General features: G+C 61.8%; 2 protein-coding genes across 3 annotated transcripts; both read right to left on the reverse strand.

Moving 5' to 3' along the window:
* On the reverse strand, positions 1 to 7,781 carry MPV17 (mitochondrial inner membrane protein MPV17). Of its 2 annotated transcripts, XM_083856062.1 has the most exons (7): positions 7,688 to 7,778; positions 3,860 to 3,975; positions 3,451 to 3,543; positions 3,162 to 3,257; positions 831 to 863; positions 626 to 678; positions 1 to 541 (listed from the first exon to the last, which is right to left on the reverse strand). In XM_083856062.1, exons 1-7 carry the CDS (start codon positions 7,758 to 7,760, stop codon positions 472 to 474), a joined length of 534 nt encoding a protein of 177 aa, XP_083712188.1. In that variant the 5' UTR covers positions 7,761 to 7,778; the 3' UTR covers positions 1 to 471. The 2 variants fall into 2 exon arrangements, with proteins under 2 accessions (XP_083712188.1, XP_083712189.1); XM_083856063.1 differs by lacking the exon at positions 3,451 to 3,543 and having other exon boundaries at positions 7,688 to 7,781.
* On the reverse strand, positions 7,745 to 26,134 carry CAD (carbamoyl-phosphate synthetase 2, aspartate transcarbamylase, and dihydroorotase; the record flags this gene model as incomplete). Its single annotated transcript, XM_083856066.1, has 45 exons — positions 7,745 to 7,945; positions 8,878 to 8,972; positions 9,071 to 9,172; positions 9,876 to 10,031; positions 10,118 to 10,243; positions 10,418 to 10,630; positions 10,727 to 10,801; positions 10,888 to 11,039; positions 11,135 to 11,179; positions 11,632 to 11,679; positions 11,767 to 11,905; positions 11,975 to 12,070; positions 12,511 to 12,651; positions 12,720 to 12,910; positions 12,994 to 13,195; positions 13,275 to 13,406; positions 13,489 to 13,653; positions 13,769 to 13,935; positions 14,103 to 14,184; positions 14,995 to 15,243; positions 16,023 to 16,127; positions 16,853 to 17,035; positions 17,110 to 17,277; positions 17,365 to 17,583; positions 17,676 to 17,858; positions 17,944 to 18,168; positions 18,258 to 18,356; positions 18,468 to 18,714; positions 19,414 to 19,664; positions 19,752 to 19,864; positions 19,942 to 20,075; positions 20,157 to 20,281; positions 20,430 to 20,618; positions 20,970 to 21,191; positions 21,274 to 21,507; positions 21,632 to 21,763; positions 21,853 to 21,998; positions 22,102 to 22,214; positions 22,289 to 22,474; positions 22,556 to 22,727; positions 23,164 to 23,305; positions 23,419 to 23,561; positions 23,750 to 23,879; positions 25,758 to 25,897; positions 26,053 to 26,134. The coding sequence occupies 45 exons, from the start codon at positions 26,132 to 26,134 to the stop codon at positions 7,843 to 7,845; spliced, it is 6,762 nt and encodes a 2,253-aa protein (XP_083712192.1). The 3' UTR covers positions 7,745 to 7,842.

Below are 26,134 nucleotides of genomic sequence, written 5' to 3' on the forward strand. Positions count from 1 at the left end.
TGAAGATCACTGTTTATTGATGCTCTGACTGTCCACAGCAGAGCCACAACAAACCTCATTTTCAGGGGGAGCACCCCCAGCCTGCAGCGACACCAGCTCTGTGCCCATGGCACAGCCAGCCCAGGGCCAGCCCCGCTCCATTTCTGCTCCTGTTTTCCCTCAGGATGTGCCACGGGGAAGGTCAGAGGGACACCTGGGGCAGGAGAACCCCCTGTGCAGGCAAGGGCTGGGGAAGGGTTGAGCACAGAGGGAGAGGAGCCTCGTGGGCAGAGCACGGCCAGGGCAGATCCAGGCCTGCCTCGGCACCATCTTCCCCCCGGGGCTGTGGCCACAGGGGATGGTGCTCCCCTGAGAAAAGAGCAGGATGGCTGGTGCCAGGAGCCTGTCCAGGGCCTCGTGTGCCCACCCCGAGGGCTCAGAGCTGCAGTGGGGTCAGGCAGGGCACAGCCTGGGACAGGGATGGGTCACATCTCACATCCGATTCGCTTTCCAGGACAGGTAGCAGTTCCAGACGATGGCAACACACTGGACAACAGCCAGCCTGGGGACAGAGGGGACAGAGGGGACAGGGTCTGCAGCTGCTGGCCCAGGGGACAGGGGCTGGGAGCCAGGGCCACAACACTACCTGTGCTGCAGAGGCACAAAGTAGAAGTTGGCGATTTGCACGGGGGGCCAGATCTGGGCAGAGAAGGGGAGGAGTGGTGAGGAACCCTGGAGGGTCCCCAGCCCACACCCTCCTCTGAGCCTGGGGACACTCAGGGTGTCCCCACAGAGCCCATGGCAGCCCCATGGAGGGGACAGGACAGGGACAGAGATCTGCCAGCACTCACACAGTAATTGGTGATCAGGGCATCCATGTAGTCCTGCAAGAGAAAAGAGGTGTGAGCACTCAGAGGGTCCCCATGGTTGCCACTGGTCCCCCCAACTCCACAGTGCTGGGCATGGAGCCCCCGCAGCCCTGCCCATGGGGGTGGCAGGCAGAGAGTGACCTGAGCCATCCCCACTGAGAGCCCTTTGTGCCACAGCCAGGCCACAGGGGCAGATGGTTTGTCTCCCCAGAGTGGGCTGTGAGCCCCTTTCCAGCTCAGGGCTCCCCCAGCCCCCTCCTGGCCCCCCAGGCTGCAGAAATGGAGAAAGGCACCGAGCTGGGACAACTCCTCCGGGAGCCCAAGGTGCTGCCACAGCCACGGCCGTGTCACATCCCTGTCCCACGGCAGGAGGAGGAGGAGGAGGACACATCCCTCATCCAGCTTGGCCGTGACTCAGCCAGGAGGGAGGGGGGGCTCTGGCCAGCAGCCCAGGACGGGCTGAGCGGGCCCGGGGTGATGGATGCTCTGCTGACGCTTCCTCTGCGTGGGGAGAGGCGGATGAGCCCCAAGCCAGGGGGTGAAAGTGCTGCCAGTGCTGCTGCCCAGCCCCCAGCCCATCACCCCTGTCCAGGCACGAATCACCGAGCAGGGCAGGATTCCCTGGGGAAGGCGAGGCAAGATCCAGGGCAGGAAATGGTCAGGATAGAGCAGGGGAGGATGGGAGGATGGATGGATGGATGGAGGGATGGATGGAGGGATGGAGGGATGGAGGGAGGGAGGGATGGATGGGGGGATGGAGGGAGGGATGGATGGATGGATGGATGGATGAGGGATGGATGGGGGGATGGATGGATGGATGGATGGATGGATGGATGGATGGATGGATGGGGGGATGGGTGGAGGGATGGATGGATGGATGGATGGATGGGGGATGGATGGATGGATGGAGGGAGGGATGGATGGAGGGATGGATGGATGGATGATGGAGGGATGGAGGGATGGGTGGAGGGATGGATGGATGGAGGATGGAGGGATGGAGGGATGGATGGATGGATGGATGGAGGATGGAGGGATGGAGGGATGGATGGAGGGATGGATGGAGGGAGGGATGGATGGATGGATGGATGGATGGATGGAGGGATGGGTGGAGGGATGGATGGATGGATGGAGGGATGGAGGGATGGATGGATGGAGGGATGGATGGATGGATGGAGGGATGGATGGATGGATGGAGGGATGGATGGAGGGATGGGTGGAGGATGGAGGGATGGATGGATGGATGGATGGATGGATGGATGGAGGGATGGATGGATGGATGGATGGATGGATGGATGGAGGGATGGATGGATGGATGGAGGGATGGAGGGATGGATGGATGGATGGATGGAGGGATGGAGGGATGGATGGAGGGATGGGTGGAGGGATGGATGGATGGAGGGATGGATGGATGGATGGAGGATGGATGGATGGAGGGATGGATGGATGGACAGACGGACGGAGGGATGGATGGATGATGGATGGATGGATGGATGGATGGACAGACGGACGGAGGGATGGATGGATGATGGATGGATGGATGGATGGATGGATGATGGATGGATGGATGGATGGATGGAGGATGGAGGGATGGATGGAGGGATGGATGGAGGGATGGATGGATGGATGGATGGGAGTGCTCAGAGTGCTGCCCTTAGGGCACCTCAGTGTGCCACACCCAGGCTGGGGCTTGCACAGAGCCTGATGAAAGCAGAGGTGATGTGATCCTGCCCCAGGAGCTGTTCCTGCACTCTGGGGCAGGATGAGGGGCAGGAACTGGCAGCCCAGTGCAGAGGAACAAACTCTGGGGGTGGCATCGAGGCACAGCTCCAGCCAGGCTGGGGCCGTTCACACACAGCTCTGGCAGGAGCAGGGACTGAGGCTGGTGTTGTCACTCCTGGCAGCCACAGGACCACCCCAGCACGCCTCATCCTGTGGCAGGTGGGCACCCACTCCCCAGTGACTCACTCTGGACATGCTGACTCAGTGTTCATTCATTCACACTGTCTTCCAGCAATTACTGTTAATGGGCGTCATCTCAGTAATTGCTCTGGAGACCCAGCCAGGAGCAGGGCTGGATGGCACGGCCACAGCACCCACGTCTGGCCCAGGTGGGACCCCAATACTCACCCACAGGACACCCATGGGAGAGGAACTGGATCTGGAACCAGTGCCTGGACTGGGAGCACTGGGCACCCAACACACCCAAACCCCTGGGACCCAGAATATGGGCACAGACACTAACACAAACGGGTGCAGCACACACGGAGGAGCTGCCAGGGCCCCACAGCTGCCCAGGGCAGCAGCAGCACGTACCTGCTGGATCTTGGACCAGTTATCATGCACTGACAGCCCGTTGGTGGCCCCTGTGACGGCCAGGAAACAGCCAAGGAAGCACGGAGCGAAACATCCCTGTGGGAGAGGAGCCCCAGGCAGTGCTGAGGAGCTTGTGGTGCTCAGAGCCAGGCTGGCCTCGGGCAGCTCCTGTGAAAACGCCCCTCCCAGCCCTCCACTGCCCAGCTCAGGCACTGGGCTCTCAGAGCAGGCTGGGAACCTGCCAGTGTCCCCACTGCCCCAGCCCCAATCTCACCCATGTCACACCAACCTGGTCCAGGATCACCTTCTTGACAGCCACAACTTTGGTATTCCCTGGGATGAGCCAATCCAGAATCCTGTACCAGCTGCCCACAACGGGGCCCTGCAGGAGCCAGGGGGTGAGGAGCAGCATTTCTCCTCACAGGGCCCAGGGCTGGGGGGGGGGCTGCAGGGCTGGTTACACGGCCCTGCTCCAGCTCTGGACCACAAAGACAAGCTTGTCCTATGCTGCTCCTGCTCCATGGAACTGGCCCTGCCCACAGCTGCTGGAGGTGGCACCAGGATGGCCCAACTCACACTTGCACCATCATGGTCCCACTCTGCTGAAGGAGCCTCCCATCCCATCCCATCCCATCCCATCCCATCCCATCCCATCCCATCCCATCCCATCCCATCCCATCCCATCCCATCCCACTCACCACGAAGCAGAAGCCAATGGCCATCATTTTCAGGGTGCGGGGGCCCTGGTGCCCGTGCAGCCCCCTCTGCTCCACCAGCTGCTGTGCAATCACATCCCCAGCTCCCATCAGGGCCCCTGCAACCAGCACAGCCCGTTTAGGCAGGAAAGACCCTTCCCTGTGTGACCTGCCCACAGCTGGGCCCCCTGCCCCAGCACCACTGTTGCTGCCTGAGCCTGTTCCAGCCCTGCAGCTCCCTGAGCCTGCACCAAACCCCACAGCACAGCTGTGCCACCCTGCCAGGTCCCTCAGGCCTTTCAGGACGCTGCAGCATCTCTGGTCAAAACAGTGTCCAGCTGCAGCTCCTCCCTGTGGCCCAGACATGGGCTGATCCCTGGGGCTCTCAGAGCAGAGATGCCTGTGGTCCCCACTGCAGTCCTTCCCTCCCACAGCACCCCCAAACCTCTCCCTGGACAGGGGGCAGGCTGTGCCTGCTGTGATCCCCTCCCTGGAGAGCAGCTCTGTGCCCTGCCCTGCCCGTGCCCCCCACCCCAGGAGCTGGGATGGGCAGAAGGTGCTCCCCCTGCCCCAGCCCCCTGCCCCAGCCGGCTGCTGGCATAGCTCCTGGCCCTGTTTCTGGCTCAGTGCTGCCCGGCTGGGTCTCTGGCAGCTCCTGCTCCTTCCTACACCCCTGACCCCTTCGACGCAACTCGGCTGCCCCCTCTCCCCACTCCCCTGGGACGGTTCCCTGGCGGGTCTCCAGCGCTGCTGCTGCTGCTCCGCTCCGTCCCTGGCAGCTCTGAGGCCACCAAGCCTTTACTCAGCCTGGTGGGCACCAGTCCTGCCCCAGCGGTGCTCGTGAACCAGCTCGGTGTCCCCACACCACGGCCGTGCTCCCTGCAGGTCTCAGCCCAGGCTCTGCAGCCCCACAGAGCTCCATCTGCCACCCAGCCCAGCCCCAGGACCTGAGGGTCTGTCCCCCAGCCCTGAGAGACCCCCATGTCCCCCCTGTGATGGCAGAGCAGCCCCACCAGTTCACAGACCACAACAGCACTGGGCAGGGGGTGGAGGGAGGTGCTGGACTGGAGGGCAGCACAGCCAGAGCACCCCCAGGAGCTGCAGAACCAGGAGCTGCAGGTCCAGGAGCTGAAGGTGCAGGAGTTGCACCCTCAGGAACTGCAGACCCAGGAGCTGCAGAACCAGGAGCTGCAAGTCCAGGAGTTGCACCCCCAGGAGATGCACCCTCAGGAGTTGCAAGCCCAAGAGCTGCATCCCCAGGAGCTGCACCCCAAAGAGCTGCAGGTCCAGGAGTTGCACCCCAGGAGCTGCAGACCCAGGACTTGCACCTCCAGGAGCTGCACCCCAGGAGTTGCACCTCCAGGAGCTGCACCCTCAGGAGTTGCACCTCCAGGAGCTGCAGGCCCAGTGCCCAGAAGTGATGAGGCTGTCCCAGGAGGACCAGGCCAGTCTGTGCATCCCTTCCCGGGCCTGGGGATGCAGCCAGACCCAACTCCTGCAATGACTTTGGTAAAAATGCCTGCCCTGGGTGCCACCAGCAGCTCCTGTGTGGGGCTGGAACTTCCACCCAGCCAAACCTGGTGCTGGGGGTGCCCAGCTGACCCCCACATTGATGTTCCTGTGAGCAGAGGACTCTGAATGCTGCCCAAACCTAAGTAGGGCACCACCTCTGTGCCCATGGCAGGGGACTGCTCTCCACAGGGGACACAGGGACAGCAGGGTCACGGCCACAGGCACGTGCTGCTGCCCACTGTGTCCAGGCCCTGCTGGCAGCCTGGCCCAGGGCCCAGGATGCAGGAGGCAAAGCCCTGCCTGACCCTGGAGCCCTTGGATGGCAGCTCTGGGCCAGCAAGAGTGGGCTGGACACAGTGGGCACAGCCAGCTGCCAGCAGCTCCCTGGCCTGGCCCCAGCTGGCAGCTCTGGGGGCTCTGGGAGCAGGGAGAGAAGGCAGGGATGGAGGTTGGGATGTACCTGGCACAGGAGGCAGGAAGCTGCATGGACCAGGTGAGGGGCTGTGCCTGATCAGGGATGGAGATCACTTGTGGAAACCCCGAGGGGAGCAGCAGGGACAGCCCAGCCCTGTCGCCCCTGCATTTCTTGCTTTCAAGTGTTTGCACCTTTGCAGCAGCTTTCTCACGCTGCTTCACATAAATATTGTACTCTTAGAATTTATCTGTGTGTTTTGCATAGTTGTTCTCTGAGAGGAGAATTTGACTGATGGTCACAGTGACCAATGGAGTCAGGAGGTTGTGACCTGCTTGGGCCAATCTTGGCCCTCTGTACAAAGTGTATATAAGTAGATTGGAGTCAGATAATAAAGAGCCTTCCATGTTTGACCTGCTGCTGCTACTGTCCTCTGTGAGGGTCCACACCCACATCACAATGTGTTGCCCCTCTAAGGGCAGGGGCAACACAGCCCGAGGGCAGAACCTTCTGGGCTGCTGGAACCACACCCAGCACCAGCCCAGCACCCCCAGATGGCTCAGCCCTGCAGAGCTTTGGGGACAGGGGGCTGTGTCACAGCAGCACCAGGCAGAGCAGAGCTGAGGCCAGAGGCAGCTCAGGCCCACAGAAGGCAGGGCCAGCCCTGGGAAGGCTCTCCCAGCCCTCCCCTGGCCCCTGGCCCAGCTCAGGGCTCTGTGCTGCCAGCAACCCCCCGGCGCTGCAGGCGCCAGCAATAGACTCCATGACATCCGATAAAAATAACAGCGGGAACAGCTCAGTGGCCTGGCAGGGCCCCAGCAGCCAGGCCAGCATCCTGCCACCCCCCCGTGGCTCTCAGGGCTCAGGGCCAGGCCCTGCACAGTGAGGGGAGCCCCCAGCTCGGCAGGGCACCCCCAGACCCTGGGGATGTGTTCTCTTGCCATCCTGGGTGGGTGGGAGCAGCAGGGGAGGGCAGGGAGAAGCAGGGTGGGGGGAAATGGTGGGGACAGGGGGGCTGGAAGCAGGAGGAGCAGCAGGGAGCCCCCAGCCCCAGTGCAGCAGAGCCATGAGAACACACAGGATAAGGAGGAGAGGCTCTCCCAGCACCCAGACTGAGCCTCGGGGGGACTGGGGAGCAGAGCTGCCTGGTGACCCCAGGGCTGCAAATCCTCAGAGCAGCAAAGCCGTGAGTAAACACCAGGGTGGATTTATGGCACCTCACAGCTCTGCAGGCAGCAGTGAGGAAGGTCCAACCCCCTGTGCAGAGCCCTGGGAGCCTCTCTGTGCCTTCACCACCCACTGCTGCAAACACGGAGGAGCTGAGCCCTTGTGTGAATTCCCAGTGTTACAGCTGGGAATCCATCCATCCCTTCATCCATCCATCCCTTCATCCATCCATCCATCCATCCATCCATCCCTCCGTCCGTCTGTCCATCCATCCATCCATCCCTTCATCCATCCATCCATCCATCCCTCCATCCTCCGTCCGTCCGTCCATCCATCCATCCATCCATCCATCCCCTCCCAGAGGAGGAGGGACCCCAGCACATCCTCCCTCGGCTCTGGATGTGAAAGCTGCCCTTCCTCAGAGTCCCCACCACCGCTGTGGCTCTGGCACAGACCCGGACACTGATCTCCTGAGCCGGGAGTGCCACACTGGTGTGACACACGGGGGTCCCTGCTGAACCCGGGCCATGGCAACACCTCTTCCCCCTAAGACAGACCCCTGAGGGCCTGGAAGCCCCCCGGGTGTGTCCTGCCCTCCTCCCGCGGGGATGGGCGCACAAAGAGCGGGGCTGTGTGCAGGGAGGGGCAGAGCAGGGACCAGCAGGGGCAGGGTGGGCTCAGCTCGGGGGGCCGGGGGCTCTCGAGGCGCGGCCTCCGCCGGGGCCAGGCCCGTCCCTTACCGGCAGTGAGCGCCTGCACCGCCCCGGGCCGCCGCGCCAGCAGCCGCCCGCAGCCCCTCCACAGCGCCGCCATGGCGCCCCCCGTGTGTGTGTCGCGGGCGCGGTGACGCGTGTAAAAGGCGCGATGCCGTGTCGCGACCGGGAGCGTTTATTGGTCAGCAGCGGCCCAGGACGGTGGCCAGCAGGGCCATGCGCATGTACATCCCGTTCTCCGCCTGCCGGAAGTACGCGGCGCGCGGGTCCGAGTCCACCTCCACGCTGCGGGGTGACGTCATCACAGGGCGCCGGGACCCCCGAGCCAGCAGGGATCCCCAAACACGCTCGGGACCCCCGAGCCCATCTGGGATCCTCGAACCTACCCGGGATCCTGAACCCCACCCGGGATTCCCGACCCCGCCTGGGACCCCCGAAACCTCCCGGGACGCCTGACCCTGCCGGGACCCCCAAACCTGCCCGGGATCCCCAAACCCGCCCGGGATCCCCAAACCCTCCCGGGATTCCCAAACCCGCCCGGCATCTCCGACCCCTCCTGAGATCCTGAACCTGCCCAGGACCCCCGACCCTGCCCGGGATCCTCAAATCCGCCTGGGACCTCCGAAACCTCCCGGGACCCCCAAACACGCCCGGGATCCCTGAAACCTCCTGGGACCCCCGACCCCGCCCGGGACACCTGAACCCACCCGGGATCTCCGAACTCACCCGGGATCCCCAAAACCTCCCGGGACCCCCGACCCCACTTGGGATCCTGAACCCCGCTCGGGACCCCCAAACCCGCCCAGGACCCCTGAAACCTCCTGGGATCTCCGAACTCGCCCAGCATCCCCAAACCCACCCGGGACCGCCAAACCCACCCGGGATCTCCAAAACTGCCCGGGATCCCCAAAACCTCCCGGGACCCCTGAACCCACCCGGGACCCCCAACCCTGCCCGGCACCCCCGAAACCTCCTGGGATCCCTGAAAACACCCGGGATTCCTGAACCCCACCTGGGACCCCCAAACACACTCAGGACCCCAAACCCAACCCGTCCCAGCCCCTCTGGCACCCCCCAGACCCTGAGGATCCCCCCTGGAACCACTGACCCACGTGGGAGTCCTGAAACCCACCAGGCCCGTTCTCCCAGACACCTCCCCAGATACTCCCTCCAAGCCTCCCCTGCCCCCAGTACCCTGCAGCCGCCCTATTCCCCACCTTATCTCGTTGACACGGGGCAGGGGGTGCATCACCACCATTCTCTCCTTGGCTCGGGTCATGATGTGGGGCGTGAGGATGAACTGCCCGAAGCACTGAGGGAACACACACACACAGAGCCCCCTGAGCTGGGGAGGCAGGGGAAACCCCCAGGCCCTGGAGGGGCAGCAGGAGCCAGGCTTCCCTCACTCACAGCCTCGTACTCCTCGGCCCGTTGGAACCTCTCCTTCTGGATGCGGGTCATGTAGAGCACGTCCGTGTCCGGCAGCGCCTCCTCGATGCTCCCAAACTCCTCCTGGGGAGGCACCGTGGGGTTGGGAGGGGGGTCCCGGGGCCAGAGGGTGTGTGGGGTGTAGTGGTGTGGTTTTGGTTTTATCAGTTTTATGGATGTATTTGTTCCTTGTATTAAGTTCGTTTTTATAAGTTGTAATGGTTTGCCCCATGTCACCCATGTCCCACCCTCATTGGTTTCACCCCAACCCCAGTTATGTGTCAGTCAGAAGTTTTCCAGCCCCTGGGCCTTGTCTGTCACTTTGGGGTCTCTCCCAAAAGTCTGGAAAGTTCCAGTGAGGACCCCAAGTGATTGGACAAGACTTCAGCTGTCTCCCCACCTGAGTTATTGATTTGTCACAATGTGTGTCATTTATTTAGAGAGCCCTTTGGCCCCTGATTTGTCCCCAGTTAAACCCATCCCTGATTTCCTCCCCCCAATAAAAGGTGTTACATTGGGGGGTTCCCCAAGCTTTTTTTTCCTGCTGCTTCTGCTGAGGGGTGTCTGCTGGGGCAGATAAATAAATAAATGATGAATAAAGCCAACAATTAACCCAGAACAGCCTCCTCTTTTCTCCTGCTGTTGTTGCTTCACTCCTTTGGGCAAGACAAGAACTCCCAGGGGTCAGTGAGGTTCATCCTGCTACCAAACCCTTCACTGTGGAGGTGCCAGGGCTGGCCCAGACAGAGAAAGACACCTCTACATGCCCCCCAGCCCCTCTCCTCACCTGCTGGATGCCCCTGGAGGCCACGAAGCTGGTGATGTCGGGGGGCATGCGGAGCCCCGGGGGGGTGACGTAGCGCAGGTTCACGCGGTACTGGGTGAGCAGCCGGGCCAGGGAGTGCACGGTCCGCCCGTGCTTCAGGTCCCCCACCATGGTGATCTGGGGACAGGGGTCAGCCCGGCCTGCCTGCAGCCTCTCAGGGCTTAGGCAGGACCCCCCTGAGCCCCCCAGCCCGGGCACCTCACCGTCATGCCGTTGACCGTGCCCAGCTCCTCGCGGATGGTGAAGATGTCCAGCAGGGCTTGCGTGGGGTGTTCCCCCACCCCGTCCCCGGCGTTGATGACGGGCTTGCGGCAGTGCTGGGCGGCCAGCTGGGAGTGAGGCAGGGCAGGGGAGGTGAGAGCAGGCAGGATGCAATTCCCACCACCCACACGGCAGCAGGAGCCAACCCTGGCCCGGCTGGAGACCCCACAGCACAGATCACCATCTCTGCTGTTGGGGCAGAGTCCTCAGTGCCTCCAGAAAAGGAGCAGCTCCTCTCTCACCTCGACAGCACCAGGCTGGGGGTGCCGCAGCACCAGCACGTCGGCGTAGCAGCACATGGTCTGCACGGAGTCAGCCAGGGACTCTCCCTTCTGCACCGAGGACGTGGCCTCCGAGAAGGACAGGACGGAGCCTCCCAGCCGGCTCATGGCTGCTGCAAAGGAGCTGCTGGTCCTCGTGCTCACCTCGTAGAACATGGTCGCCATCACCTTCCCCTGCAGGGCCGGGCTGTCACCTCGGGGAGCCCCAGCCAGTACGGGGCTCCCTCAGGGTGCCCAGGGGACAGGAATGCAGCTCTGTGCACGGCTCACCTTGAGGATGTCCAGGCTCTTCTCCTTCTGCACCAGCATGCGCAGGGTGTGTGCGATGTTGAACAGGTGGGACAGCTGTAGGGGGGGACAGGAGGCACCAGAGCTCAGCCAGGGGAGCACCAGGACACTCAGAGACCCCACGCCCTGCCCCAGCTGGGCACCTGCTCCTTGGAGAACTGCCGGACAGACAGGACGTGCTGCCCGACCAGGGGGTGCAGCAGAGGGGAGGTCTGGAAGTGGGGCGTGCGCTGAGGGGACGCCTGGCGAGGGACAGGGCCCAGGGCGTTGAAGTGGCTCTCCTGGACCTGTGAATCTGTGACACCAAGAGCAGCCTGTCAGCCCAGGGGAGTGCCCTGAGGAGCCCAGCCATGAGCCATGGATCCTGAATCCCCACTGTGCTGCACTCACCCGGTTCTGCTGCCTTCCTGCTGCCCTTCTCACGAGTGTCCTCGTCTGGGTGGGAGATGGGAGCAGCCGTGTTAGAGGTTTTGGGGAGAGATGGCAACTGGGGTCCTGCTCTCCTCCCAGCCTGCTGCCAAGTGTGTCACAGCCCACCTGGCACTTGGCAACGCCAGGTGAAATCAAGGTGGGACCGACACCAGGGTGATGGTCAACCAAGAGAGAGGCATGTGCTGTGACCCTCTCCCTGCACGCCCCGCAATTCCCAGCTGGCCACCCCCCAGAGCACAGTGGCAGGTGAGGGGAACCCGAGGTGCTTTGCAGGCTGGGGCAGGAGGGCAGTGGGTGGCACAGCCATGCCCTGTCCTACAGCACCCGGTGCTGGGTGCCAGGAGGAGCCCATAATGGGCAGAACAGGCAGCCCCAGGGCCTGCACGGCACCTCGGGGAGGGGATGCACTCATGGGCTGCAGTTAGTGCCATTAGTGAGTCGCCCCCCAACATTACCGGTGCCTCGGGCGCCCGGGCGGTGCGCGGCTCCCAACCTCCGGAATGCTGAACGGGACACAAGGGGGGGCATCAGCGAGGCCACCCCGCCCCTGGCCCACACCCGGCCCCCCACCGCACCGGCCGTGCCCCTACCTGGCAGCCCGGGGTCGGAGGAGCGGTGGATGCGGGGCGGGATGTGGAAACGCGTGTCCCCCGGAGGGCCGGCCCGCCGCGGGCTGGGGGCTCGCCCGCGCAGAACGTCACCAGCCACGTGCCGGGACAGCTCAGGGGTCTGCAAGGTGAGACAGAGCTGGAGCCAGGGCGGAGAGGGACCCCCCTGCTGGGTTTGTACACCTCATACCTTCACGCTCTCCTTGGTGGGGGCTCCCTGTGGCAGCAGTGCGGCTGCTGAGGGCCACTTCTTCACATCCTGTCCGTAGCCTGGGGGCACCAGCACCTGCAGCCGTGGCAGAGGTGGATTAGGAAAATTAAGTCAGCACTGGGGGGACCCCCTCTGTGATGGGGTATGGGGATCCACAAGAGCAAGACAGACTTAATTAGCATATTTAGTCTGGTGACTAAGATGCTCTAGAAAGAACAAACAAAACTTTGAGCTCGTGAAAAGATGGGATCAGAAATTTGCTTAAGAGAAGAAAATTCAATCAACTGCCTACACGGATATGTTGAAAAATGTATGAGTTGTTTGTATGATCTTTTAACCTAATTATTGTAGTAGAAATTATTAACCTTACTGAAATGGTGTATAAGTTTTTGGAAAACCTGAGTAAAATCGGATTCTGATCATGGTCAGTCTCCCCGTCTCTCCTTCAATCGCCGATAATGGGGGAAGAACAGGATAAACTACAATACAGGAATAAAAGGATCCTAGGACCTTACCTGCCCATCGATGTAGGCGACCTCCCCACGCAGCACGACCCTCCGCACCGTCCCCTTCACCCTCATCCCCTCAAAGGGGGTCCAGCGGGCCTTGGAGAAGGCTGTGCTGCTGGGGATGATCCATTCGTGCTCCAGGTCCACCTGCCAGGACAGCGGGTCAGAGGCAGAAGGCTGGGGGCTGGATCTGGGGCGGGTGGGCAAGGACAGACCTCCACGTAGGTGTCCTCCTGCGCCGGCAGCCCGAAGATCTTGCGAGGGTTCTCGTAGAGGCGCTGGACAATGTCCTCCACGCTGAGCCGCCCCTCGGACACGGCCGTCAGCAACAGGGGCAGCATCGTCTCCAGGCCGGGGTACCCAGGGGGAGGCTCCTGCCCTTCCTTCTCCTCCAGCGTGTGGGGTGCTGTCGGATGGGGCTGGTCACCAGAGGCTGTCCCCACCACTTTTTCCCCCGCCCCATCATGGCCAGCACCCCTGGGGAGTTACCGTGGTCGGTGGCAAAGCAGTCGATGATGTCCATGTTGTCCCAGAGCGCCTCCACATCCTGGCGGGTGCCCAGCTCCGGCCTCACGGCCGCACGGCCCTTCCCGAGGCGCCCCAGGTCATCCTGGCTCAGGAAGAGGTGGTGCGGGGCCACCTCGCACGTCACCGGGATCCCCCTCTGCTTGGCCGCCTTGATCAGGAGGATCTGGGGGAGCCGTGGTTAGTGGGGAACCCACAGTGGGGTCCCGTGCTCCGCCCCAGAACCCACAGTTTACCCCGCTCACCTCCTCCCTGCGGGCCACGTGGCAGATGTGGACAGGACGCTGGTACAGCTGGGCCACCATCAGCACGGCGGCCACCGTCTGCCGCTCAGCGTGGGCCACGATGGGCAGGTGCCGTGGCCACTGCTCCAGATGCTGGGGGGGAACGGGGCTGGTGGGCAGCACTGCCGGGAGCAGACCTGCCCCGTGCCAGCCCCTGCCCTCCCCTCCTGCTCACCTCCATCCACAGCGACACGTTGTCCATCCGCAGGCTGGAGAAGGTGTCGTTCAGGTACATCTTGAGGCCAGCGGCCGCCCCAGCCAGGGGGCCCAGGGTGCCAGCATTGTCCGGGGAAGCCCCCAGGAAAAGGGCAAAGTCACAGCGGGCTCCTGCCTCGGCCAGCTGCAGGATAACAGGCAGTGAGTGCTGTGGTGGGACCAGTCCTGCCACCAGCAACGAGCCCACCACGGCTGGCACGGGAGGGGATGTGAGCACGGGGCTGGCAGCAGCTCCTCACCTTCTGTGCCAAGGCGAAAGAAGCGGCGTCGGTGACGGCGGGGCTGGTGTTGGGCATGGCACACACCATAGTGACACCCCCGGCCAGGGCAGCTGCTGTGCCTGATGCAAAGTCCTCCTTGTGGGTGCCACCCGGCTCTCGGAGGTGGACGTGGACATCGATCAGGCCTGGGGAGGTTCAGTGTCAGCACTGGCCACAGGGAGAGAGGGACCAGGGCCATCCCACCAGTGCAGCACAGAAACACCTCTCCCCACGGTGCCTGCAGGTGTGCCCAGCCCTGCTCCCAGCACTGTCCCAGTTCCCTGCTGCCCCCCTGGCACTGCTGAACACCCACCTGGCAGACGGATGAGCTTCTGGGATGTCATGCAGTCCACGTGCATCTTCAGCGGGGGGGCTGCCCCAATCTGGCCCAGTGCCTGCAGAAACGAGCAGGACCCTCAGTCAGGAGCAAGCAGGGCCAGGGTGATGATGCCTGTCTGAGCTGCACCCCAAAAACAAACCAGGCACCACGCACGGTGCCTGCCCCACAGCACCACCCACAACAGAGGATAAGATTTCTACAACCCAACTCTGCTCCTTATCCCTGCACCCACGGCCCCCACGTGCCCCAGCCCACTGTCAGAGTCTGTCCAAGGATGTGATTTGCCTCACAACTGTCTCTGATAGTTGGGGACCGGGACCCCGAAGGGAGCCCCTGGCCTGGCTGAGGTGGGACGTTTGTCGAGTCTTGGAGGACTGAACAACAGAGCTCATTACGATGGACTGAGCTGACTATACTGACCGTACCAGGAGTGGGGTACGGCTTGCAGCTCGTTCCTGAGCACCCAACCTTAACACAGGTGCCTGCCTCAGCCCTGTGCCACTCGCTTGGTTCCCTTTGGCTCTGTGCCTCTTGCTTTGGTCCCCGCCCCAACCAACCTATAAAGACTCTGGAGACCCCGAACACCTTCATGATCACCCCACTGGAGAAGATCCCATCCATGGGCATCTCTACGCCTTGGGGATTCCAACTCTCCACGTTGGTAGCTATAATCCCCTTCCCCTCTTTCTCCATCTTTCTCACTATTCTCTATTTTCTCTCCCCACTATCGCATTGTGGGCACTAAATAAAAGTGCATTTTTTGTTTAAGCAAACTGGTTTGTCCCCTGCTGTGTCTTTTGCGCTTTGAGATCTCCAAAACCAACCATCAGGTTCCTCGCAGATGTTTGAGGACCCTGACACCCACCTCTACAAAGAGCTTTGTGCACTTGATGTCGATGATGAGGGGCACGGAGTAGTCGACGGCCAGGCGCCGGGTGCGGTACCCCTTGGTGACGAAGGAGGAGAGCCGGCGGCCCCCCGAGTTGCGCATGGACAGGTTTATGACCATCTCAAAGTGGTTCTCGGCCAGGTAGTCCAGGATGCTGCGCTGGGTCTCCCGGGCACCGGCCTCGCTGCTGTCTGCCTCCTCAAAGTGCCAGTCCACAGCCTTCACCTGCAGGCGGTTGTGTCGGGAAAGAAGGGACAGGAAGGACTTATGGATATGATTTTATGGTAAGAAATACTGCAGATGTAAAACCTGTGAGTGAAATAGGAATGAAAGCAAATTTTGAGATGTGAGCATGGCAGGCAGGAAAACGGTGATGAGCTGAAGATGGGTGAAAAGACAGGAAAACAAAAGGACCCAGGAATGTTGCCTTTCCACTCTGCAAAGGCATCGGGGGAAAAAACAGATAAGAAATGTAGCTTTTAGAGTTTAGAATATAAAATGACATGGTGATGTAGTAGTTCTCATAGGCTGCATGCAAAGTTTGTAGGTTTTGTATCTCACACCGGTTGGTCAATGTGAATTAGAATATTCAACACAAAAAGAGATAGAATGGATTGTAATGAGGTGATCACTCTCTTCTCTTGCCCTCTTACTTCCCTCACCTCTCTTGGCCCTTCCCCTCTCCTCTCTCTCACCTCACTTGCTCCTGTTTTCTCCCCACGTTTTTCCCCTGCTCCTGCCCCGTTTTTCCCCCTGAGCTCTCTTCTCTCTCTCTCTCCCCATTCTCTCTTTAGGGCTTTGCTCCAGCCCAGGCTGGTGGCTGAAGGCAAAGCCCTCTTTACCCACCACCCTTGGAATAATAAACCCCCGTGTTTCTAGAACATCTCAGCTCTGCAGAGTTCCTTGTCCCTGCCCATCCACGGAAAATTTCTACACAGTTGACCCTGTCAGGGCCCTGCAATGCCCCAGGAGTGGCCCTGGCCCTGCAGATCCCCAGCCCTGACCTTGATGCCGTGCTCGGTGTAGAAGTCAGCGGTGCCCAGGCTGGCGTACAGGTTGTAGCCGAGGGTCTCCAGTGTCCGCACAGTGGGCAGCAGCTCACTCTTGTTCTGAAACGAGCCAGGGGCCGGTCAGAGGGTGTTGGGAAAGATGGGACAGGAAGGGCTTGTGGATATGATTGCCTGGTAAGAAATACTGGAGGTGTAAAACCTGTGAGTGAAATAGAAATGAAGGCAAACTTTGAGATGTGATCATGGCAGGCAGGAAGATGGTGATGAGCTGGAGTCAGGTTGAAGGACAGAAAACAGAAGGACCCAAGGGTGCAGCCCCTCTCCACCCCGCCAAGGCATCAGGGATATAGTAGATAAGAAAAGTCTTTAGAGTTTAGACTATAGGATGATATGGTAATATAGTAGTTCTTGCAGGCTGCATGCAAAGTTTGTAGGGTTTGTATCTCGTGCTGGTTGGTCACTGTAAATTAGAATATTCAACACAAAAGGAGATAGAATGTATTGTAATAAGGTCCTTGCTCTCTTACCACTCTGACCCCTGCCCTCTTACCTGCCCCAGCTCTCTTAGCCCCCTTACCTCCCTTACCCCTGCTATCTCCCTTACCTCACACCCTCTCTCTCTCTCTCTCTTTGGGGTTCCCTCCAGCCCAGGCTGGTGGCTGAAGGCAAAGCCCTTTTTACCACAACCCACACAATAAAACCATGTGTTTCTAGAATATCTCAGCTCTGCGGAGTTCCTTCTCCCTGCCCTCCACGGATGATCCTACAATCCTGCACAGGGCAGAGAGGGAACCCCATCCTCCCAGCACTTTAACCCCACAGACCTTGTAGCTGCCGATGGTCAGCAGAATGTTCTTCTTGGGGATCTTGAAGCCAGTGCTGAGCATGGCCTTCAGGTAGGCCTCGCAGCGGTTCTCCCCAAAGCAGGCAACCTCACCCGTGCTGGTCATCTCCACGCCCAGCACCACGTCAGCGCCCGCCAGGCGTGAGAAGGAGAACTGGGGCACCTGGGGGCAAAGGGGACACTCAGGGGCTGCCTGTCCCTGCACCCCAGCCTGGCCCCATGGCTCCCCCCACTCACCTTGACACCAACGATGCCTGTGCCCGTCATCAGCCCCACGGGCTCCACCTCCTCACCCATGATCACCTGGCTGGCCAGAGCCACCAGGTCCACACCCAGAGTCTTGGAAACGAAGGGGAAGGAGCGGGAGACACGGACATTGCACTCTATCACCTTCAGCTGGTCGTCCTAGGAGAGAGGGGACAGAATGAGGCAGGGCTGGGGATGTGGGGTGCTCTCCCCTGGCCCTGCACAGTCCCCAGCCCCAGATGGTACCTTGGCGATGAGCTGCAGGTTGAAGGGCCCTGTGACCTGCAGCTCCTGCCCGATGGCGTGGACGATGGCCTTGATGCGCTCCAGCGTCTTGGGGGTGATGTCCTGAGGGGGGGTCACCAGTGTGGCATCACCTGAGTGCACCCCAGCGTTCTCCACGTGCTCAGAGATGGCGATGGCCACCACCACACCGTCACAGGCCACGGCGTCCACGTCGATCTCCTGTGAGCGGGAACACGGTCACGGCCCGTCCCTGGGGTAGGAGCTGGGGCTTTCAGGGAGCATCCCGGGCTGGAGCAGCCTCCTGGATGGACCTTGGCCTCCTGGATGAACTTGGAAATGACAACAGGCTGCTCCTTGGACACGGCCACAGCGTTGCTCAGGAACTTCTCCAGGTCGCTGTCGGAGTAGGCGACGTTCATGGCAGCGCCGCTCAGCACGTAGGAAGGGCGCACGACGCAGGGGTAGCCCACCTTGCTGCAGAAGTGCTTGGCTGACTGCGGGACAGATGGAACCTCAGCACACACACACATGGAAAGCCACCCACCCTGAGGGGAGCCTCTCCTGTTTGCTGGGCCCCACCTCCATGTTGGAGAGCTCCTTCCAGAGGGGCTGGCTGATGCCGATGGAGTCCAGCAGGCGGGAGAACTTGAAGCGGTTCTCGGCAGAGTCGATGGCCTCCGGGGAGGTGCCCAGGATGCGGCACTGCTGCCGGTGCAGGGCCATGGCGATGTTGTTGGGCAGCTGCCCGCCCATGGACAGGATCACACCCTCGGGGTTCTCCAGCTCGTAGATGTCCATCACCACCTGCAGCACAGAGCGGGGCAGGATGGCTGGGACAGAGCTAGGGCAGCCCTCACCCAGCCCCGCAGCTGTCAGGGCCACAGCCCCCTCACCTCAAAGGAAATCTCATCGAAGTAGAGGCGATCACACATGTCATAATCAGTGCTCACTGTCTCAGGGTTGTAGTTCACCATGATCGTCTTGAAGCCCATCTATTGGAAGGTGGGACAAGGTGAGTCCAGAGCCCCCAAGCCCTTCCCAGCTTCATCCTCTGACCAGGCACACCCACCCCTCACTGCACAGGGCGCTGGGGCCCGTCTGACCTTGCGGAGCTCCTGGATGCAGCCGACAGCACACCAGTCAAACTCCACGCTGCTGCCGATGCGGTAAACTCCAGAGCCGATGACCATGACGTGGGGCTCCCGGAAGGCCAGGTCGTGCTCGGAACCGTTGTAGGTCAGGTACAGGTAGTTGGTTTGGGCCGGCCACTCCGCCGCCACGGTGTCGATCTGCTTCACCACCGGCAGGATCTTCAGGTCGTGCCGCATCTTCCGCACGGCCAGCTCGGTGCTGCACAGAGCGGTGTGAGTGCCAGGATTGGGGCAGGGAGCACAACAGGGCCCGTCCCCTCCCCATCTGTCAGAGTCTGTCCAAGGATGTGTTATGTCCCACAACTGTCCCCGATGGTTGAAGACCAAGACCCCCGAAGAGACTGGGGAGAGCCCCTGGCCTGGCTGAGGTGGGGCCTTGCCGAGGACTGATACGCATCTCCACGAGAATGGAATGCAAGAACAATGGGACTGGTTACAGTGGACTGAGCTGACTATACTGACCGTGCTAGAAGGGCACAGCTTGAGCTTGTTCCTGAGCACCCAACCTTAACACAGGTGCCTGCCTCGGCCCTGTGCCACTTGCCTGGTTCTCCTTGGCTTCGTGCCACTCGCTCTGGTAACCAACCTATAAGAACTCTGAAAATTCCGAACACCTTTGTGATCACCCCACTGGAGAAGATCCCATCTATGGGCATCTCTACGCCTTGAGGATTCTGACTCTCCACGTTGGTAGCTATAACCCCCTTACCCTCTTTCTCCATCTTTCTCACTATTCTCTATTTTCTCTTCCCACTATCGCATTGTGGGCACTAAATAAAAGTGCATTTTTTGTTTAAGCAAACTGAGTTGTCCCCTGCTGTGTCTTTTGTGCTCTGAGATCTCCAAAACCAACCATCAGGTTCCCCGCAGATGTTTGCAGACCCCGACACCACCTCACCTGAGCACGGCCAGGGCCACCTGCTTGTCGGAGAAGCCGAGCTGCTTGGCACGTTTGAGGACGGCGGGGGGCATGGTGCCCTGCTGGCCGCGGTACGACTCCAGCAGCACCGCGTGGTCCGTGATGTTCTTCATCTTGTGCAGGAACCAGCGGTCGATCTTGGTCAGCTCGTAGAGACGCTCGATGGAGTAGCCGGCCCGCAGCGCCGCCGCCAGCACGAAGATTCGCTTGTCTGTGGGTGTTTCCAGCTCCTGCTGGGACAGGGGTGGAGTGTGGCTGAGGGAGGCAGGTGGACAATTCTCCCCCTCGCCCCAAAACACCCAAACCTCAGTGCTCACCATGTCTGAGGCCGGCTTCACTGTATGATCAAAGCCCACGCAGTTCTCGTCCACCATCCTCAGAGCCTTCTGGAAGGCCTCCTCAAAGTTCCTCCCAATGGCCATGACCTCCCCTGCAGAAGGTGGGGTGAGCAGGGGGATCCCGTGCCTGCCAAATGCCCCCCAGCAGTGCTGCCCTCCCCGTGCTCACCCACGCTCTTCATGGAGCTGCCAATCTTGGTGCTGACACGCAGGAACTTGCTGAGGTCCCAGCGCGGGATCTTCACCACGCAGTAGTCCAGGCTGGGCTCAAAGCTGGCTGTGGTGGAGTTGGTGACAGAGTTCCTGAGGAGGTGACAGGGGTCAGCAGAGCTGGGGCTGTCCCACCAGGGCAGCACCTTGTCCCACACTGCGGTGGTACCTCACCTGAGGACGGGCAGGGGGATGCCCAGGGCAAGTTTGGCAGCCACATAGGCCAGCGGGTAACCAGTGGCCTTGCTGGCCAGGGCTGAGCTGCGGGACAGCCGGGCGTTCATCTCGATGATGTAGTACTGTGGGCAGCAGAGGCAGGGTCAGTGGGTGCCATGGGACACCCCAGAGATGCTGCAGCCTCGTGGGACAGCACGGGGCAGGACCCAGATCCCCCAGGGCCAGGCTGGCCGGGGATCAGAGCCAGAACACGCAGGGAGCTGTGAGTACCTGCTCTGACTCGGGGTTGAGGGCAAACTGGATGTTGCACTCGCCCACGATGCCCAGGTGCTGCACCACCTTGATGGCTGTGCGCCTCAGCATGAAGTACTCGGTGTCGTTGAGGGTCTGGCTGGGCGCCACCACAATGGACTCGCCCGTGTGGATCCCCAGAGGGTCCAGGTTCTCCATGTTGCACACCTGGCAGAGGTGGGGGGGGGTTACTGCAGGCTTGGGGTTCCCCCACTGCTCCACATGCTGCCCATGGTGGGTTCCTCCCAGTTCCCACCACATCCCACCCCACCCTACCCAGTCAGGACTGGAATACGTGGAGTGTTCCACTGGGTGAACACCCCAGCACAGGGGAGCAGGGCTCTGGTTCACAGGGTGCAGCTCCCAATGGCACCAGCACCATCAGAGGCACCGGGGAGCCCTCCCTGGGGACAAGCCCTCAGCCTCTGCCCCACATCCACCCCTCAGCAGCAGCCCAGAGGCCTCCCTCCATCCCTCCATCCCTCCATCCCTCCATCCCTCCATCCCTCCATCCCGTACCGTGATGCAGTTGTTGAAGGCATCTCGCACCACCTCGTACTCAATCTCCTTCCAGCCTTTCAGGGACTTGTCCACCAGCACCTGGGAGGTGTGGGTGAAGGCCTGGCTCACCAGAGCCACCAGCTCCTCCCGGTTGTTGGCAAAGCCAGAGCCCAGCCCGCCGAGGGCGTAGGCAGAGCGCACCAGCACCGGGTACCCCAAACGCTCAGCAGCAGCCAGTGCCTGCAGGGAGCAACAGGGTCATAGTAGGAACAGGAAAGACAGGACCCTGCCCCGCCCCACAGCCCCCCAGACCACCCCAGACCTGCTCCAGGGAGGCAGCAGCCTCGCTGGGCGCCACGTGCTCCCCGATCTCCTCCATCTTCTCCACGAAGACCTTGCGATCCTCCGTCATCTCGATGGAGGCAACGGGGGTGCCCAGCACCCGCACGTGGTAACGCTCCAGGACCCCCGCCTTGGTCAGCTCCACGCCACAGTTGAGGGCTGTCTGACCCCCAAAGGTCAGCAGCACCCCGTCAGGCCGCTCGTTCCGGATCACCTGGGGGGCACGGTGGGTCCTTTGTTTTTCCAGATCCCAGCCCAGCCCCACACTCATCCCCCAATTATGGCATCCCTGCATTGCCAAATTGCCCCCTCCCAGCCAGCGTCCCCAGGGTGCTCACCTGGGTGACGTACTCAGGGGTGATCGGCAGGAAATACACCTTGTCTGCCAGTCCCTTGGAGGTCTGGACTGTGGCGATGTTGGGGTTGATCAGCACCGTCTGGATGTTCTCCTCCTTCAGTGCTTTGATGGCCTCGTGGGGAGCAGAGGGGTCACAGTTGGTGGCCCTGCCATCCCTGTGGCCTGTGCCACCCCACCCTGTGCCCTGGGGTGGGCACTCACCTGTGACCCTGAGTAATCAAACTCTCCTGCCTGCCCGATGGAAAGGCCACCAGAGCCCAGGATCAGCACCTTGCGGGGCCGGGCTGCATCCAAATCCCCCGCTGGTGCCTTGGTGTAGGTCAGCCACTCCTGCAGCCTCTCCCGCACTGTGGGGGGATGTGACACACTGGGGACAGGGCACCCCCATGCACAGCCCTGTCCTGCAGCCCTTGGCTCGTGGTCCCAGCCATCCCTCACACTCACACCCACCTGTCCTGGCGTTGCCGTGTCCATCCCGCAGATCCCGCACCACCTCCACGAAGACATCAAAGAGACCCTCCAGATCCGTGGGGCCGGCGCAGTGCTCGGGGTGAAACTGGACACTGGGAGGGCGTCAGGCAAGGCACATCCCCACGACCATCCCACAGCTCCCCCCAAGCCCAGCCCTGCAGCACACCTGAAGAAAGGCTTGTGCTGGTGGACGAGGCCCTCGTTGGAGGCGTCATTGGCGTTGGTGAAGAGCGGCCGCCAGCCGGGCGGGAGGCTGCCCGTCTCCACCGCAAAGCCATGGTTCTGCGCCGTGATGAAGCAGCGCCGCGTCTCCTCGTGCAGGCACGGCTGGTTGTGCCCACGGTTCCCGTACCTGGAGGGCAGGATGGGTGTCAGGCAGCCCTGGCAGGGCAGCAGCCGGGATGCCTGCGGTGATTCCAGACCCCTCACTCACTTCATCTTGTAGGTGTGGGCACCCAGGGCCAGGGCGAGCAGCTGGTGGCCCAGGCAGATCCCAAAAATGGGTTTGGGCTGGGGGGCATCCAGAAGCTTGCGGAGGTTGGACACTGTCTCCTGGCAGAGCTGTGGGTCCCCAGGGCCATTGCTGATGAAGAGCCCGTCAAAGTCTGTGTCAAGAGAGCAGCAGGGTCAGAGTGGGGCCCCCCAGCATTACAGTAGGGCTACCCCAAGATCCCCACAGGCTCACAGCAGAGAAGCACCCTGAGCCTGCAGCTGGCCTGACACCCCAGCAGGGTCACAACCAACATGTTCTGACCCCACAACACCCGTTCAAGTGGCAGCAAGGCCCTGCCAGTCCCTCATGGCACCTCCTGCCCTGAGCCACACCAATACCACAGTCCAGAGTCCCCCGTGCCAATCACAGCCCATGGCCCTGCTCTTGTGGTGCCCAAAGCCCCTGGGAACAATGACAGCAAGACTCCCCACCTCATGGCATTGAACAGGACACGGGTGCCTGCTGTCCCCAGCACCAACCATGCAGACAGTCCCCCCATTCTCTCCCTTGGTGGAGGCCCAGATTGTCCCCAGCCGCTGCCACCTCACCTGCAGGGTCCAGCGGGTGGTCCCAGGGCACCACAGTGACAGTGGCCCCCCGTTTGCACAGGCACCGTATTTGGTTGTTCTTGAGGCCACAGTCAAGGGCAGTGACTCGCAGAGACCCGCCCGGGTTGAACACTCGTGGTGCCTGAGGGGAGAGGAGTGGCTCGCCCAGGCTCCTGCTGGGACCAGCCTCCTGCAGTGAGAGGCTCCACAGCCTCCTCTGCTGCTCCCCAGCCCCGCTCAGACTCCCCTCCACACCTTCAGCGACACCTCCTGCACCAGGTGCCTCTTGTTGGGGTCCTCAAAGGAGAGGCTCCCCTCGGGGGTCCCATCCGGCACCAGCTTCCCCAGCAGCGTCCCCTTCTCGCGGATCCTCTTTGTCAGTGCCCGGGTGTCCACCCCTGCAAGGGGCCTGTGAGACACAAAATCCCAGCCCAGCCCAGCCCAGCAGGACCCTGTGCCCCCAGCAGCATCATCACCCCCAAGCGCCAACAGAGGGTCAAGCTCCAGGTGGGCAAATTTCAACAGAGACGGGTCTGGATTCAGAATTTGCAGACCCCACCCCACTCTGCTGTCTCCCCAGTCCCACCTTCCAGGCCAGGGATGTTCTGCTCCTTCAGCCACTGGTCCAGGGAGCGGGATGCACTCCAGTGGCTGGGGGTCTCTGAGCACTCTCCCACCACCAGCGCGGCCACGTGGATCTTGCTGGACTCAAACCACTGTGAGGACACAGAGAGTGAGCACAGGGCAAGGGAAAGAGGGTCACCAGCCCAGGAGAAACCCCATGGAACACAAACCCCATTCCCACAGCACAGGGCCAGCCTTTGGAGTGCTGGGCTGTCACTTGCCCCCATATTATCCCATATTATCTATCACAGTGAGGGTGAGCCTTTTAATCCAGCAAAATCTCTGGATCAGGGAGCCCCAGGGTGGAGTGTCCAGGCCCCCACAGCTCTGCTGGACTGCAGCCCACTGCCCACACGGACCCCTCAGCTTGGCACAGCTGCAGCACGAGCCAGGCTGAGGGGACAGCACCTCTCCCACCATCCATGGCCACAGTGAGGTCCAGACATCCCACGGGATCAGGGCTCTGGTTCCCAGCAGCACAGGCCACACAGCACAGCTCTGGAGAAAGCTGCTAACAGCAACATCCACCAGGCTCAGCCTGGGGAGGTCAGCACAGCACGGCCCCAGCAGGGCTGGACTCTGCCCCGGGATGGGCAGCCTGGAGGCCAAGGGGCTGGGAGGGGGCTGGGGCCCCAAGCAGCCCCTCTGCCCAGCCCCAACCCTGCCTTGTCACAGGAATTGAGACTCCAAATCTCATGACAGAGGTGAGGAAACACAGCCCCACACCCCTTGTGGTGAGGGCACCCCAATCCCACTGCACTGGGGTGTCCCCCTGCCCAGCCACAGTTCTCCTCACCATGTCAGAGCCTGCAGATCCCACTGTAGCTCTGGGTTCTGCAGCATTGAAAACAAACTTTTTCCTGCCACCATGTGCCATTCACAGTGTCCTGGCACCACCTTGTGCCACACTCAAGGTGTCCTGGCACCACCATGTGCCACACTCACGGTGTCCTGTGCCACACTCAGGGTGTCCTGTGCCATACTCAGTGCTCTGGCACCCCCATGTGCCACCACACTCACGGTGTCCTGGCACCTCTATGTGCCACTCACGGTGCTCTGGCACCACCATGGGCCACACTCAGGGTGCCCTGGCACCACCTTGTGTCACTCATGGTTTCCTGGCATGTGCCACACTCACAATGCCCTGGCACCTCCACGTGCCACACTCACAGTGCCCTGGCATGTGCCACTCTCAGGGTGTCCTGGCACCACCATGTGCCAAACTCAGGGTGTCCTGGCACCACCATGTGCCAAACTCAGGGTGTCCTGGCATGTGCCACACTCACAATACCCTGGCACCACCATGTGCCACACTCATAGTGCCCTGGCACCACCATGTGCCACACTCATGATTCTCTGGCACCACCATGGGCCACACTCAGGGTGCCCTGGCACCACCATGTGCCACACTCAGGGTGTCCTGTGCCACACTCAGTGCTCTGGCACCACCATGTGCCAAACTCATGGTGTTCTGGCACCCCCATGTGCCACCACACTCAGGGTGTCCTGTGCCACTCTCAGGGTGTCCTGGCACCACCATGTGCCACACTCACGGTGTCCTGTGGCACACTCAGGGTGTCCTGGCATGTGTCACACTCACAGTGTCCTGGCACCTCCATGTGCCATTCACAGTGTCCTGGCACCACCTTGTGCCACACTCAGGGTGTCCTGGCATGTGCCACACTCACAGTGCTCTGGCACCTCCATGTGCCACACTCACGGTGTCCTGGCATGTGCCACACTCACTCTCAGTGCCCTGGCACCTCCATGTGCCACTCTCACGGTGCCCTGGCATGTGCCACTCTCAGGGTGTCCTGGCACCTCCATGTGCCACTCTCATGGTGTCCTGTCCCCCTGCCCCATCCCACCCGTGCACCTCGTGCCATCCACGCCACCCCGCGGTGCCCGTAGTGCCACCAGCCCGGTGACATCCAGAACAGGGCACAGGCGGCCCCCGGGGCTGGGCTCACCCTGCTGAGGCCGAAGGCGTCGGGCTCGTCGCGGGGCACGCCGTAGTTCCCCACCAGCGGGTAGGTGAGCACCAGGATCTGCGCCTTGTACGAGGGGTCGGTCAGGGCCTCGGGGTAGCCCACTACGCCGGTCTGGAACACTGCAATGTGGGCATGGGGGTGAGGATGGGGAGGGGGGAACAATCCCGACCCCGAGCTCCGGACAGGCCCCACGGAAGGGCTCTGAGAGGAGCAAAACCCCCAAACCGCGCCTCGTCCCCCTTTCCCTCTCCTCCTCTGTCCCCGGCGCACTCACCGACTTCCCCCGCCACGGCCCCGGGGGCTCCGAAGGGGCGGCCGGGCAGCACCGCCCCGTCCTGCAGCACCAGCCGGGCCAT

Source organism: Zosterops lateralis, assembly GCF_965231275.1.
Source record: "Zosterops lateralis genome assembly, chromosome: 3".
NCBI lineage: Eukaryota > Metazoa > Chordata > Aves > Passeriformes > Zosteropidae > Zosterops > Zosterops lateralis.

Excerpts from the sequence above, each read along its gene's own strand:
- MPV17 (XM_083856062.1), bottom strand. The coding sequence starts at position 7,760 with ATGGCGGCGCTGTGGAGGGGCTGCGGGCGGCTGCTGGCGCGGCGGCCC. Across the intron at positions 3,544-3,859 it reads CCATTGGCTTCTGCTTCGTG|GGCCCCGTTGTGGGCAGCTG; the intron begins GTGAGTGGGATG and ends TGGCTCCTGCAG. Across the intron at positions 679-830 it reads CCCTGATCACCAATTACTGT|ATCTGGCCCCCCGTGCAAAT; the intron begins GTGAGTGCTGGC and ends TTCTCTGCCCAG.